Genomic DNA, 14,947 nt, shown 5'->3' with positions numbered 1-14,947 from the left:
GTGAAATTTGAACCCAGTATGCCCTAATTTTTTTCCGATTAAATTATAATAGTAAATTGTTCCTAATGCTATATATCATTGGGTTAGTTAGGCTACTGTTGGCTGCACTATAATTCTTTTTGAATAGTTAGAACTTACTGAAAATGGGCTTTTTTAAATGTTCGTCGTTACTTCTAAGCATGATTAAGGAACTGGTATGACTAAGGATACACTGAAACAAAGAGTTGTGAGATATGTGCGAAGAGAGATATTGTGAAAAATTAGATTAAAATGAAGAAAATAAAAAAAAATAAATAAATAAACCATATGGCAAAGGAAGCTTAAGGAGTGAGCAAGAAAACAGTATATTAAAGAAATTTAAGAATAAAATACGAAAAATTAGTATTAAATATACCTCTTAAAATTGGTGGCTTAAAATAATTTTAATCGGGTTTCTGAAAGAGTTAAACAGAAAACATTTGAGATGTTGAAGAGTTTCCGTGAGTCTAGTTTCTAGTCTAGTTTCTTATATTTTCAGAGTAAGAGTAACATGACAACTAACAACCAAGTAAGTAAGAAAAATTTAGATGAAGATAAGAGAAAACAGCCGGAGGTTTAAAAAACCAAATTAGAAATAAGACAAGATAGCGGTAAAGACAAGAATAAATTAAAATAAATGTTAATTGATATTGATATTATTAAATATTGATATTTATAGAAGGGATATAGTAAATGTCAACAGAAGAACAACATCTGTAAGGGACATTGTGATTAATGTAAAATGTTGAAGCAAAACGAATAGACACCCCAAGGAAAAATGATTCCTTGGGGTGTTGCTAAAAGACAATGCATTATTAGAAACTGCAAAGAAGTGAACTGAGAGAGCACAGGTAGAAAGAAAATAGCATTTAATAAAAGTAAATAAGTACCTTGCTGAAAGGAACAGGGTTCATTTAATATGGTGCATTCCTTTTATGTATAGAGAGTGCATTTCGATCCCAGGGCACAGCGGATTTGAGGGGCACTTCATATAATATTGGACCACTACCATTCTGCGTTCCTTCATGGAGCTTTTTCAAACTTAAAATTATTGAGTGACTGGAAAGAGCAGCTCAGACTGATTGGGATAATATAATTGCTTGTTGGCAAGCTAAAGAATCCATGCCGTATCAATTTACTATTTATGCTAAATAGAAGTGGCATCCGACTTGTGACAGGGTTTCTCACTGGGCATTGTGGAGTTAAAATCTTACATCTATCGAACCTAGGTATTACTTGAAACGATAGCTGTAGACCTTGTTACGAAGAAAAGGAAACAGCAGAACACATTCTGACTCAGACTTCGGTACTTATCCACTGCCTATACACTTATAACGGAATAAGGCAACATCTCTCTAAAGTACATAATGGCGTTCTTAATTGCTACTCGTTTATGGAGTGGACGAGTGGATATGTCTCAAATGATGCAGTGACGTGGTGACAAGTTACCAACCCGTTTTTTTAAATCTAAAAAAATCTTAAAAATTATGGCGTATGATGAAAGGAAAGAGGATTTGAAATTTAATTAATGACTGTTAATTAATAAAAAAGTAAAATTTTATATTAATGATATATATATGTATGTATGGAGCAGTTTCGAAAAGTAAGTAATGGGTACACAACATATTCAGTGTTGTCAGTTCCAGAGATTTTGTAATTGATATATAATTGTTGTATCCAATAGCAGGACTATAAAAGAAGATATTTTTTTTTATTAAAGATATATTGCTGATTTGATTTAATTGTAACGTATTTTATTTATTCGCTAGGTGATGGTGATGGTTGGAATTTCTTGGGAGCTGCTTTTAGGTGCGTCTAAGCACTTGTCTCAGCTAACTTGTAGTTTGGAGGAATTAAAAGTGCATATACTATAATTATATAATAAATGTTTACGTTGGGATTTTTATTTGTTATTTGTGTATGTATGTGTGTGTATGTGTGTGTGTTGTGTTATATGTATATGTATTTATATCACGGTTAGGGTAGATGAGAAGATTGTTCGTTGCACAATTCCGATTTCCGATACGATTTTTATTGCTTTCACTACTTAACCGTCTCATATATATATATATGTATATATAGTGCATATATCTGTTTTCGATTAAAACTTATATGAGATTTTTGAAATATGTTAATCATTTAATCAATTAATCATTTAATTCTTAAATTCTTAAACATTAATTTGAAAACTTTAATATATCAAAATTCCGTACTCTATTATTCAATTATTCAATTATTCAATTATTCAACGACGAAATGTGCCAAGAGCCAAACTTAAACACTTAAACACTTAAACTTAATTAAGCACAAAATGAAGATGCCACTTTTATTTTTTTCATTTTAAGGCTTACTTGCTAACGGAAATAAATACTTATGTCCTTCTACTACGGAAAAAAGTGACTTCATTCTGTTTAAGATTTCTATATTTATCTCTAAATATTAATATATTTATTTTAATTGTTTTAATAGCGAATTTTATTTTCTTTTTGTTTTTCTTTTTTGTTTTTTGTTTTTTGTTTTTTGTTTGTTTTGAAGTAACTTTTATATTCCCTAAATTTTATACAATTTTTAGTAATTTATTAATTTGATCATATTTTCTGCAATAGAATGTATAATTTTTATATTTTTTATATATTGTTTGTGTATATATTTATTGACTTCATATATATATATAATGAATTTTGAAAAACACTTTTTAAGCTACAATAAAATATTTTTTCGCATTTCGAAGCTTAAGTCTTAAGTTTTGAATTTCGATTTAAGACCTATAAATAATCGTAAGGATGGAGAAGTGAATTGAGTAGTGCGCGTGAGTACATAAGTAGTTTTAAGTCTTAACAGTCTAAAAATTGAATTATAAATGGACCATTTCAATCTTTACTTTAAATAATAATTGCTAAATTTTTAATTTCTATTTAAAATTTTAATATAACATTTTTTTTTTTTTTTTTATTTATTGATTTATTGATTTAGTTTTTAGTTACGAAATCTGAATTTAATTTTAAGTTTATTGTTTCGAAGAAAGCTTTTTCATAAATTTAATATTCAATCAATTTTCTTTGCTATATATATTGTTTTAAAAACTGATATTTTCAAAATATTACGAAAGCCATTGCGTATAGCCTTATTCGATAATATTTCTCCATCTATCTTCCTTATCGATAAAGAAAGCTGCCACATTTTTTAAAACACTGATTTCATTATCTTCTGGTCAATTGCTCAATTTTATTTAGAATGAAGAGGCAGAAGAAGAAGCATTCCACACAAATTATACGAGAGCGGTAAGTTGAAATAAAAACCGAGTGCCATGCCTAGACCCTTGTGATATTAATGTTATCAGCTGCAGATATTGTAGGAGAGGAGAGGAGAGTAGAGGAGAGGAGAGGAGAGCCAGTTAAGTTTAGTTATGCGGATTTACTATATATTAATTAATGAATTAAAAACTTGATTATTACAATTAGTTTTTAAATTTTGTTTCGGTTTTTAGTCGATTTTTAGAATTGAGGATCCTACTGCTTGGCTATATACTCCAGTTAGTGATATTTAGAACATGAAACTGTTATTGTAATCGTACTTTTAGACAGTTTAACTTTTTAATTATCTATTGTTAAAAGTTAACATAAAACTTTAATGTGATGATATCTGTTGGAATCAACGAAGCCACTAAAAATGATGTTAAAATAGCAAACTGTCGAATTTTTGCAGCCACGAAAGCCGCTTTGGTTTCAGGATGCCTTGGGAACAACACATAGTAAAATAAAAATAAAGATTCAGGAGTTTAAAGAAATTCTTCTTCTTCAATCATTGTCTATGGTATCATAAAAATGTGAAAGCAAAAAGAAAAATTTCGAGTATTAAAAATACTAATATTCACTAAACGAGATCTTTTGTGGAAAGTTTATATCAATTGAATATGCAATTGTCTAGCCGACTAGAAACATCTGCAATACAGATAGTCATTCTGAAACTCGATCCAATTTTTTATTTCTCCAATTTTTTTTTCTGAAAAATTAAAAATCCTATAAACTACTACTATCTACGAATTACCCTTCGAGTGAGGTTAGCTTACGTTGAATTGGTTGGCACTTAGCACCCTGCTTAGACCCCTGGGTTTTTAACGATATCAATCAATGTTTGATGTTTTGGGTTAAATAATCTTCATTCTAAAGTTACCTGCAACTCTTTTGAAAATATGACGTACAACATTTATTTTATAATATTTTTGTTTTAGCTTTTTTTATTTCTGTTAAAAGATTTTTAATAAATTTAGTGTAGTTTTTTTTACTTTCGTTTACTAATTCTTCATTTAAATTGTTTAACTCTTAAGAAATTTATTTGTATATTATTAAAAGGATAACTATTTATCTATTATCTTCTCATTTTAAAAAATATGTTTTTTGAAAATACTTGTTTTGAAATCCCCATATTTTGTTTTGTAATATTTCATTTTTCCAATATTTTGTCTTTTATCTTTTTTCTTCTTGCTTAAAAATTTTTCTTTTTTGAAAATACCTTTTTTTGGATTTCCACTATAGCTCCATATTCTGTTTTGTAAAATTCTATTTTCCTAATAATTCGTTTTTGCGTTAAGTTTCTACTACTTAAGATTTTATTACTTTATCTCGTCACTCCCTCTGTATTACTCATCCATTCTTCTAATATTTTTTTTTAAATTTTTTACTTTACATTTCTTTTTTGTGCCTTAACTATTGTTTTTTTATTTTTCTATTAACTTGACTTTTTTTTACGCATTTCTCTGTTATTCTAAGACTATTATCTGACTTTCTTCAGTATTATCTCTCTAGTCTTCCTTTCTTTGAATTTATTTCCTTAATACTAGTGTGTATATTTTTTTAATTTATCGTTTATTACTCTTATGATCATGTCATCGCTTTCATATTTTCATATTCCTTTACAATTTTTTTGAAATCTTTGTTCAATCTGTCTCCATCTTCCTCCTATTTTTCTCTATTGTAGTGCTTTTCTTTCGCAATCGCGAGCCATTCTGAAAATATCAGTTCTTTAATGTGCTAAAAAGAGTACTTAAGACCAACGTGAATTTGTTTTTGCTTACTGCTTTCGGTTAGGTTTCATATAATTTCGATTTCTAAATTTCTATTCTTCCCTTAAATATTTAAATTATTCGTAGTATCTCTTAACTGTACTAACTACTGGTTATCTTTTATTTTTCCCACATATACCTGGATTTCATCCCACTAAAATTCTCATTCCATTTCGTAAATGTTTTAATCGAATTTTGTGTATCACATTTGTTCGCCGCGTTCCATGTCCGGTTCAGTTGGACTTATTGGTGACATTTCTACGCTGTCCAGCAGCGGTGTTTTCTCTTCACTGCAACTACTGCCCTGGGCGTCGTCCATGGCAAAAATTCGTGACAGCTCAGCGCTGCTGAGAGTTTGATGTAATGGTGATTCATCGGTAGAGCTGCTATTCTCTTCAGTTGTGGTGCACGTTGCACTGCCTGCGCCACTACCACTGCCACTGCCTCCGCTATCGATGATGTTCAAGGCATGATTGAGTAGCTTGAAGGCTGAGCTACGAGATACAGCAACAACAGCAGCTGTGGCAACCTTAGTGACAGTACTGCCATGTACGGAGCCGGTCGCAAGTGCAGCTGAAGTTAAAGTTTCCGCAACATCAGCTAGTGGAGTCGTTGTTTTGGGTGTTGGGGTCTTCAATGAAACGGCAGTTATGTGCGTAGAGGCAGCGCTTGTTAAATTTGGATGGCAGGAAAGAGTAGCCAGGGAGGTGGTTTTTATATTGGTCGTCTTAATGCGATTGATGGAACAAGTGCTCCAGCTCAATTGATTTGGATGGGAACGTTTGATAAAATTTTGTTGAGTTTGTGAATTTTGTTGCAAGAATTGTCGTTTCTGTTTTTGTTGTTGTTGCTGGTGCTGATTTAAATGTTGTTGTTGTTGTATTTGTTGTTCGTGTTGTTGCGGTTGTTGCGGTTGTCTGGAAGAATTATTGTCTTCGGTGAAACTGACTTCATCCTCGGATGTGTAATATTTTTCGTTGCAGCTCGTGCTGTTGATTGCGGTTTGTTTCAATTTTGTTAAAGTGACAAGATGACGCTCTGAGTAAGATTTACGTGCATCCATAACACGTAAGTAGTCGATGGATTCACCAAGATCTTCACTCTTAGAACTGCAATAACGTCTGCCATTGCTGCAAAAGCTTGTCGTAACTGCCAACCCTAAGCCTAGTGTTTGATTTGAGCCACAAATTTCATTCGAAGAACCACGATAGAGCGAATGACGGCTGTGACTGCGGCTGCCGTACGATGAGCAGCTATCGTATTGATTGTCGCGTAAGGACGATGGTGATAATCGCGCCGAATGATTGGGTGAAATTTCAAGCAAGGAATCGTTCGATTTGGCTATGCGATTCTTACGATAGAATTTGCTATCACGCCATACCATCTGACGAGTGCTTGACGTTCCAGCCACTGTAGCTGGTCGCTGTATTTCGGCTACATAAGCGCCAACAGACCCCGCTATTAGTGTCGTTGAGCCAGCAATAGAATTTGAGTTCTGACAAGGCGAGGTATCGAATACGGTAACTTGACTGGATGTCTTACTAATACAGAACGAAGCGTGCGTAAGTTTTTTATACTTTTCGCTCTGCATATTGACGCGATTGTCTGAATTTGTACGATCAATTATTGGCATAAATGCATTGTCTATACGGCGTTCTTCTTCGAGAGAACGGAATGCCATTCGATTGACATTTCTGAGATGCTTGTCCGAGTTCGCAGAGCTACATCGCTGATTTGGCGACATATCTTCGAATGAACTAACTCTATATTTCTGCGAGAAAACTTCAATAGTGCCAGAACGCTTCGATGGCGAAGTTGTATAAATTGAATTTTGATCGTTGACTAATATTTTGGGTGGATCGAATTGTTGTAGTTGGTGTTGTTGATGACCAGCGCTGGCGGAAGCTAATGATGAGTTACTAGAATTTGTAGTAGCAGTAACCAGTATTTTTGGTGACAAGGATATTGGAAATTGTTGCGGACGTATGTTACTGGTTGAACCCGATGAGCTAGAACCACCTGAATATGAGCCGCCTGATATACCATCATCTATATTGAGAAAGTTACTGGGTGATGATTCGCGGCAAGGCGAAGAGTTGGCCGAGTCTTGTGAAACCATATTGTGCGGTATGGTTGCCAACTCTAAACAGGTTTCATTACCTGTACTTGTGGTAGCTATTATAATATCCTCCACACCTTCATCAATCGGTGATGAAATCGATTGAAAACTGCTTAAGCGAAAACTGGATGAACCTATCGATAGATCATTGTCAGTTAACGAACCGAAAGCAGAGTCCTGTGATGGATTGCTGCGCCCATACTTTAGGCACTTAAGAGAGTATTCCAAACGACGACTCTTCGAGTTCTTGTAGTTGCACATATCAGCTGTCAACTGATGATTGAACGAAGCATTGGCGCTGGCAGCAGCTGAAGTCGATGCAGATAGATTGCATATTGAGCCACTTTTTGTGCCAGCTAGTGGTATTGCCGCAGCAGTAGCAGCAGCTGAGAATGTCTCTGTGACATTGCTTGGTGAAGCATCATTGTTTATTGTGCTATCGGATATTTCAAACTCTAATTGACCTGCTGGCAAACGGGTTACTGAGCCATCGCTTTCATTATATGATTTATTTATTGTTGTTGCTACTCCGATAGCTGCCAGCGCTGTTATTGAACTAATACTTGTGCTACTTCCAGCTAAATGCATCGTGTCTTCGACATTTGTCCCAGCAGCTGCGCCTAGTGATAAACTCAAGTTGCTGCTGGTACTTGAGCTACAACGTAGAAATATATTAGCTTGTTGTTGCTGTTGCAGCTGTTGTTGGTATTGATGTTGATGTGGTTGGGATTGTGGGTGTTGCTGGGATGAATGATGTTGCGGATATGACTGTAACTGTGATGGCGGGTGTTGACTGGAGTGTGGGTATTGGTAATTGTGTTGTTGATGCTCTTGAGTGCTGCAGCTATTGTCATCCGAATGTGTTGCTGTGTTGCAATGATGTATTGGTGATTGAATTGCATCATAATACTGCTGCTGTTTATGGTGTAGCTCTAACTGTTGTGAATGTGGCTGGAGAGTGATGTACTGCATGTACTGATGATAGTAGTATGGGCTTGGAGCCGATGTCGATGCCTCCTCTGTGTTCTGTAGATGCTGCTGATAGTACTGCAATTTTTGTAAGTGCTCTTGATGATAATTGCTACCGACAACTATTTCATCGAGCAGTCCTTCTTCGGAGTCACTCGAGATGTCAAATGAGTCCATTGTTCGGCTGATGCTGTCATTTTTGATAAACGAAAAAGAAAAATCATTTAAAAGGTGAAATAAGTGCATAAAATCGTATTATTTGCATTTACTGGTTTAAAGTTTAGCAATAAAATTTTGTTCGGCATAGAATTTTGTATATATTGTTTGGTTTTGTTTAAGTAAAGTTTCAATAGATTGTTTTTTTAAGTTTTTTAGTTAACGAATTTTAATTTTATGTAATAATTAATGTGTATGTACTTGCTGTTCTTGTGCAGGTGTAAAAAGCCAATACATGATGTACAATATTTATATAAACTCAAAGAACAAAAATCAAAGAACATAATTAATGTAAAGCAATTATAAAAATAATTATTCTCTTTTAAATTTACATGTTAATTATTTCAAAATTATGTAGGAAATAAAGCTAGTAGATATGCAGTATAACAACAAGAAAAAAATGTTTTCAGAAAACGCAACATGCATTAAAAGAGAAGCCATCAAGGACGGGAATTCTCTTCAGACATCATTGAATCGGCCCTCGTGAATCGGCCCTTCGTGAGAACTATGGAATTATTTAGTATATCGAATATATTGCTGTTTAGATCCAAAAATATACATACATTTCTGAAATTTTCTTTGTTGGCTTCTTATTAACTACTACAGTAAGTAGTACGAAAAGTACTTATATACATTAGAATAGAAAGTATTGGAGTAAAAATAACTGACTCTATATTATCAAAAAGGTTCTATTGAAAATATTAATATTGGGGTTAATTTATTTCATTACATATGGAGTTTAATTAAGTATTCTGGTATTCAAGTAAAATAGAAATAATTTTGACCATAAACAATGTAAAAGTATTTGTATTATTATACTTTTTCATTGTATATCTACAATATTTCTATATGGTCTATGAGTACGATTAAAATATAATACATTTGGAAATAACATGTCGTTCTTAAGAGATTTAAAAATATTTTAAGTGAGAAAATTACTTTGAACTGGACTATATAGGTTAGGTTAGGTTAGGTTACTGGGGTCGTCCGAAGACGCCCTTAGACCATGAGGTCCATTGTGATACCCTTAAGAATTCGACATCTGTCAATATAACCATTTATTACTGGCCACAAAGCATTGACAATAGAAATAGAATTTAGCTCTATATAACTATATAACACATCATCCATTAGAATGATTTTATCTTTCGCAAGCAATCAATTATGGAACTATTTTGAAAAGTATGTATAATACGAAGTTTTTATAGAGAAATTAATGACCCCTTAAGTTCAATATTAAACTGGTACAAAAGTGATAGACATAATAACACTTTATCCCGTTTAGGTTTCTCATACAAAAAAAGATAAGTTTTGCGAGAAATTATTATTATTTACAATATTCTTCTTATTAACATACTGAAGACTCTGAGACCTATTCAGGTTACTTTGGGGTATGATCTTCAATAATAGTAAAAAGTTTTTTTTTTAAATATTCAATACTAAACTGTATAGTCAAATATATTCAAAGATTCAACGATGATTATTGAATAGCATATAGTGAGAACATGATGTCTCTAGCAAAGTTAGTTGGAATTAATAGATGCTTATTTTACTTATTAAATGGTTTGTTCTCTTCAAGTATTTAAGAATAGTAACAATGGTAGTTTGTTTGCGTGAAAACTACTATAAACTATAAATACAGTATGAGTCTGATAAGAATTCTTTAGACGGGGCTCTTGCACATTTACTATAATATGTTGCACTGACTATATCAGTAAACAAATAATTAAAACTAACATGCATTGTAATTAATATATATATAATAACTACTATATACAAATATTTACATAAACTTGCATCCAATAATAAAGGAATAAAAAGCATTCTATTTCTCCATCTAAAAATAACTTAAGATACAATTAATCTAAATCTACAACTTTTTAATAGAATTTTTTATAAATGGAAAATTTAAGATAATGTATAGAAAATTGGAAATGTTCCCTAAACAAAGATTTCTTATGGTGCTTTAAGATTTAAATATAATACCCATAAGAGACGTACATAAGTTACAGGTTTTTAAAGATTATGGGGTGATTTATGTGTTTCATAAAAGAAATTCACAAAATAAATTTAAAGCTTTCTATAGTTATGGATTTATTCCTGAGATGTACAATTATGGGCAACGGAAAAGCTTTCTTCAGCTTTTCATTAAAGAAGGACCTTCAACATTGATTAGATATTACGATTTACCAAACTAAACTAATGGGTTCAATCATTTTCACTATATAGAATAGATTGTGCTATCAAAACATTTTTGCGGCAAACTTTAGGAAATCATCATTTAGGATTTTTAGAGACGTTAATGTCATACCAAGAAAAGTATTCTAGATATAATAATTATGAATCTATTTGAGTTCTACTACTTCTTCTTCTACTAATTTTGCTACAGTTTTTGACACTTATATACCTAGTAAATTTCTGCAAAGATTTTAATCGTGAGATATAATGTTTTACAGCTAAGAATATATTAATATAATCTTAGGGTGATATAACAAGGGAGGGAATAAATTCACTATTAGGATCATGAAAGGTTTAATTTTAAGGTTTAATTTGAATAATTGATTTGAAAAGTTTGTAGATTATAAGCAAAGAAAAAACTTTAGAAGGGTTCGAATAGAAATAAAAAGGCAACAACAAAAATTTTAAAATTTTAGCAACAAGAACTTTTCATTTATCAAGTAATTAGTTTCCGCAAATATTATATATTATATTCGTATTTTGTTGCCTTTATTCTGATCCCTTAGATAAATTGTACAATGTTTAGAATTTTTTTAAGTATTAGGTCTATCACTTCTGTAACTACTTTATTCTAAAATACGATTACCTTTCATTTCCCTATTTAAAAAATTATGGTGATGTTGATGTGTCTTTATATGTATTGAAAATGCATTAGACAGGAATAATCGTAAGACCTTCAAAAAGATAACAAAGTTAGTAGCAATTATGTTAGAGATACTTAAGCAGTTCTAATATGAGAGATATTTAGTATCTCGGTAGGTAGGTTGATAGGTAGTTATGTGAAGAAGTTATTTTTTTTTAATAAAAGTCAACGTATTTAGATTATAATATTAATATAATTTATATTTTATCTTACTCCTTTCTGTACATATATTATTACATATATATCTTCTACGTAAAATTTAACAGAGCTTTTAAGTGTACTTAAAATTATAGGTTGAAATAGTTGTGAATTCACTTAGGGTTATAATGCGTAGTATTGTCCTGTCCTTGGATCTTGTGTCTTGGTTCTTTAGCGATGAGCCTTTAGAAGGGCAGACGCAAATGTTTAAAAGAGACGTGTTCCTCTGAATATATAGATTTTTATGATAATAATAGTTCTAGGAAGTTTAGTTCTATACTCTTAACAGAGTAGTAAATCAGGTCTAATACTAAGTTCTTGTTAAGCATTAATAAAGAAAAAATTATTTTTTATTTTATTTAAATAACATTACAATAAGACAAATATATATTTACACACAAATACAAAAAAAAAAAATTACAACAAATACTAGCAACAAAATAGCCTATGAAGCGTATTAATTTACACAATATAACTATTTCTTGTACTTATACAGGGTGTGTTCATATATATATATGAGTTGATTGTAGTGTTCGAGTTTTGTATGTATGGGTGTTTCGTTTCTAATGCAATAAAATGAAATATACACTGGAAAATATTTTTTTGATTTTCTGTATTGAGTATTAATATGAGCTCTACAAATCTTAAAAAGGTTTATAATTTCATTATTAGTTTTATTTATTATTTATGCTATATTCAACAATCCGTTCATACTATATCCATGTATTTGTCATCTATCAAAAAAAGATTGGCTAAATTTCAACAGTTTTCAAGCTTTGGCGCTTAACTCTTTCTCCTTTTAAACTCTACAAGAATTGAACGATAAACAATTAACCATTTTTTTATCAATGAACTTAATGAAGTTAATCAGGAATAAAAATGGTTAAAGTCCATGAACCTCATGGAGTGATCATAAAAATATACTTAATGTTCTTTAAAAATCTGTGCAATTTAAATAAACGGTTTTATTAATAGAAGTATATAAAAATTAATAATATAGAGACCAAGGTCTCTAAGAATGAGGAGGAGTGGTTTAGTCCGTGCGAGTCGGGCACACACTTTTTGTGGGGCGCCGTCAGAAAGTGTGGTCAGTGCGGAATTCTATGTTATATGACATATATGACATATAACATAAAACGGTTATATGTTATAAAACAGTTTCATATTAAATTCTGACTCTGATATATACCTTGAAATTAAAAATTGTAAGAAATATAAAAAGCTTTTTAGTATAGGTACCTATAGTATATTATCTGATTTGTAGTGCTTCCAGCATTTTTTAATGTAAATTGTGTGTTTGTGTAATCATACGTCCAAGTGATGTAAATATTGTGTGTAGTATTAACAAATATAATTTATATATTTTTTACAAGTACAACTACAGTTCGGCTTTTGTTAATTAAATGATTAATTGGTCTAAGTGCTAGATTGTTTCCGAATGTGCATTTCCCTAAAAATATATATAACTTTTACTGACTTTTGATAAGGGGTAACAACCTCAAATTATTCATTAATGAACAACATAATTATTAAACTTTTATTATTATTATTAATTATTTATTAAAAGACTTCGTATAATTGAACTCTGAGTTGAATATTGTGTAATGTGTAATAGCTAATAAGATTTATCTTAATAAAAATATGAATTATTCTTGATATATAAATATTTCAATATGAGCAGATTGTGAGTTAAATATAGGTCTATGGAAACCTATATATAAGTATCGGCTTATATACTTAGTGTTAAATTATTTATTTTTTGTGTCTTTAGTAATTTTCGTCTGTGTCAATTTTTGTGCAATTGTGTTTTTTAATTATATATATTTTTGGTTTTAATGTTGCATGATATATGTTTATATTATATTTTAGTTAAGTGAAATTATTTTAAATTCCATTTGTGTCTCCAAATATTTTATTAATGAAAGATCCCTTAAAAATTACATAAACTTATTAATTTTGATATGTGGTAAGGTTCTGATTTATTTTGGCGTTTTTAAGTTATTAATCTTTACTCTAATATAAAATTATTGTTCACGTAATTTTTTTTTTGTGTACATGAACTATTTTGTTAAACAAATTCGTGTTTTGTCGTTCTTTTTTTTAAGTTTACTTAGAAACAAGAATAGAGATAAACAGGGTACCAGCTCCCAACACTGTAACCATGGTTGATCTTTTGTGCTGCAACATATCCTAACCGAACAGAAGATACTCCGCCTTCCGAATGAAAGCCAGAATGTCGGCCATTGAGAACCTCCTACTGTCAAAAGGGGAGAGTAGTGCTAACCTCTTCCTAGGCAAGTTTACTTATGTCCAGCTTAAGTAAACTTAAGTAAACTTGGCCGTCCCAGCTTATGCACGACGGCGAATAAACACTTTAGGAGCCCCCTTTCTAGATTATCATGATCAATTACAAGACCTGACACAAAATAGCATTTTAGGCTTCATCACATATACAGTAACACAATGGGCCAATAGGCTTAAGTGGATCCACCAGGGATCGTCGGTACTACCTAACCTAATCTAAGCCGTAGATGGAAATGGTTTTCCATATATAACCATATAGTATTTTTCGGCTACAACAAACTCCTTTTCATATATTATATATAAATAGAGTGTAATACGTATAAATTGGTTAAAATGTTGGATGGTAGAATAATAAATATAATTCGTATTCAATTTAGTAATCATTGAGAAAGTGATGTAATTATAATTCTTCTTTATTTTTAATATAATCTTTTATAAATTAAAGGGACAATATGCTGTCATAGTGATTGCTTTCATTAATATACAATTCTTGTAATCTTAGCAGCTAAAACTCGAAAATATTAAAACACGATCTACTACTAGCAATGCCCACAACTTAAGATTATGTTATTTAAATTAATATATATGTATATGCACAATGGGCTTATAGGCCTAAATGGATCCCCCTAGGATCGTCGGTATAAACTAACATAACCTAAGTATATAAGCGTTTGAAACGATTTATGTTGAATTTATATTGTTAACGTAATAAGATTGTTAAAGTAATTTAAAATATTATGTCAGTATTGCAGAAGTCCTCTTTTTATTAACTGACCATATTATTAAATGGAAAATTCAGTTTTATTTTTTTTACTTTTAGTATATTCCTTTTTACTTTAATAAGAGTTTTTACTTTTCAAATATCCACGTTTCCTATAAATCGATTTGGATGGATCTTTAAAATCTGCTTCTACTTTCCTAATAGTTTTTTCATTTAAATTCTATAAGATAACAGCTCTCCTATAACATTTTAAGTTTGTACTTTTTCTCAATTCTTGGCTTTTTTATTTATTTTTTTATTCATTTTTCCTTCTATTTTTCTTCATTTATCTGTTTCTGTCTTCTAAAATTCTTGTACAATTCATTTTTTTTTATTTTTTTATTGTTTTATTTGAAAATTTTGTTATGTTTTATTCTTTTCTTTCCTTTTTCGTTTCTATACAGCCTTTCTAAAATAACA

General features: G+C 30.8%; 1 protein-coding gene across 1 annotated transcript in view; it reads right to left on the bottom strand.

Annotated features, from left to right (window-relative positions):
- Window positions 1–4,489: 4,489 nt before the first annotated feature.
- Window positions 4,490–14,947, bottom strand: part of LOC119687945 — a 64,346-nt gene continuing 53,888 nt past the window's right edge. The window contains exon 12 of the mRNA XM_038102507.1: window positions 4,490–8,358. Coding sequence (XP_037958435.1) covers window positions 5,283–8,358 — 3,076 coding nt within the window. The 3' untranslated portion in view covers window positions 4,490–5,282. The remainder of the gene's footprint in view (window positions 8,359–14,947) is intronic.

The sequence above is a fragment of the Teleopsis dalmanni genome, chromosome X (assembly GCF_002237135.1).
Source record: "Teleopsis dalmanni isolate 2A chromosome X, ASM223713v2, whole genome shotgun sequence".
NCBI classification, from domain to species: domain Eukaryota; kingdom Metazoa; phylum Arthropoda; class Insecta; order Diptera; family Diopsidae; genus Teleopsis; species Teleopsis dalmanni.
Note: the sequence above shows the minus strand (reverse complement) of the source record. Positions and strands in the feature narration are given on the sequence as shown.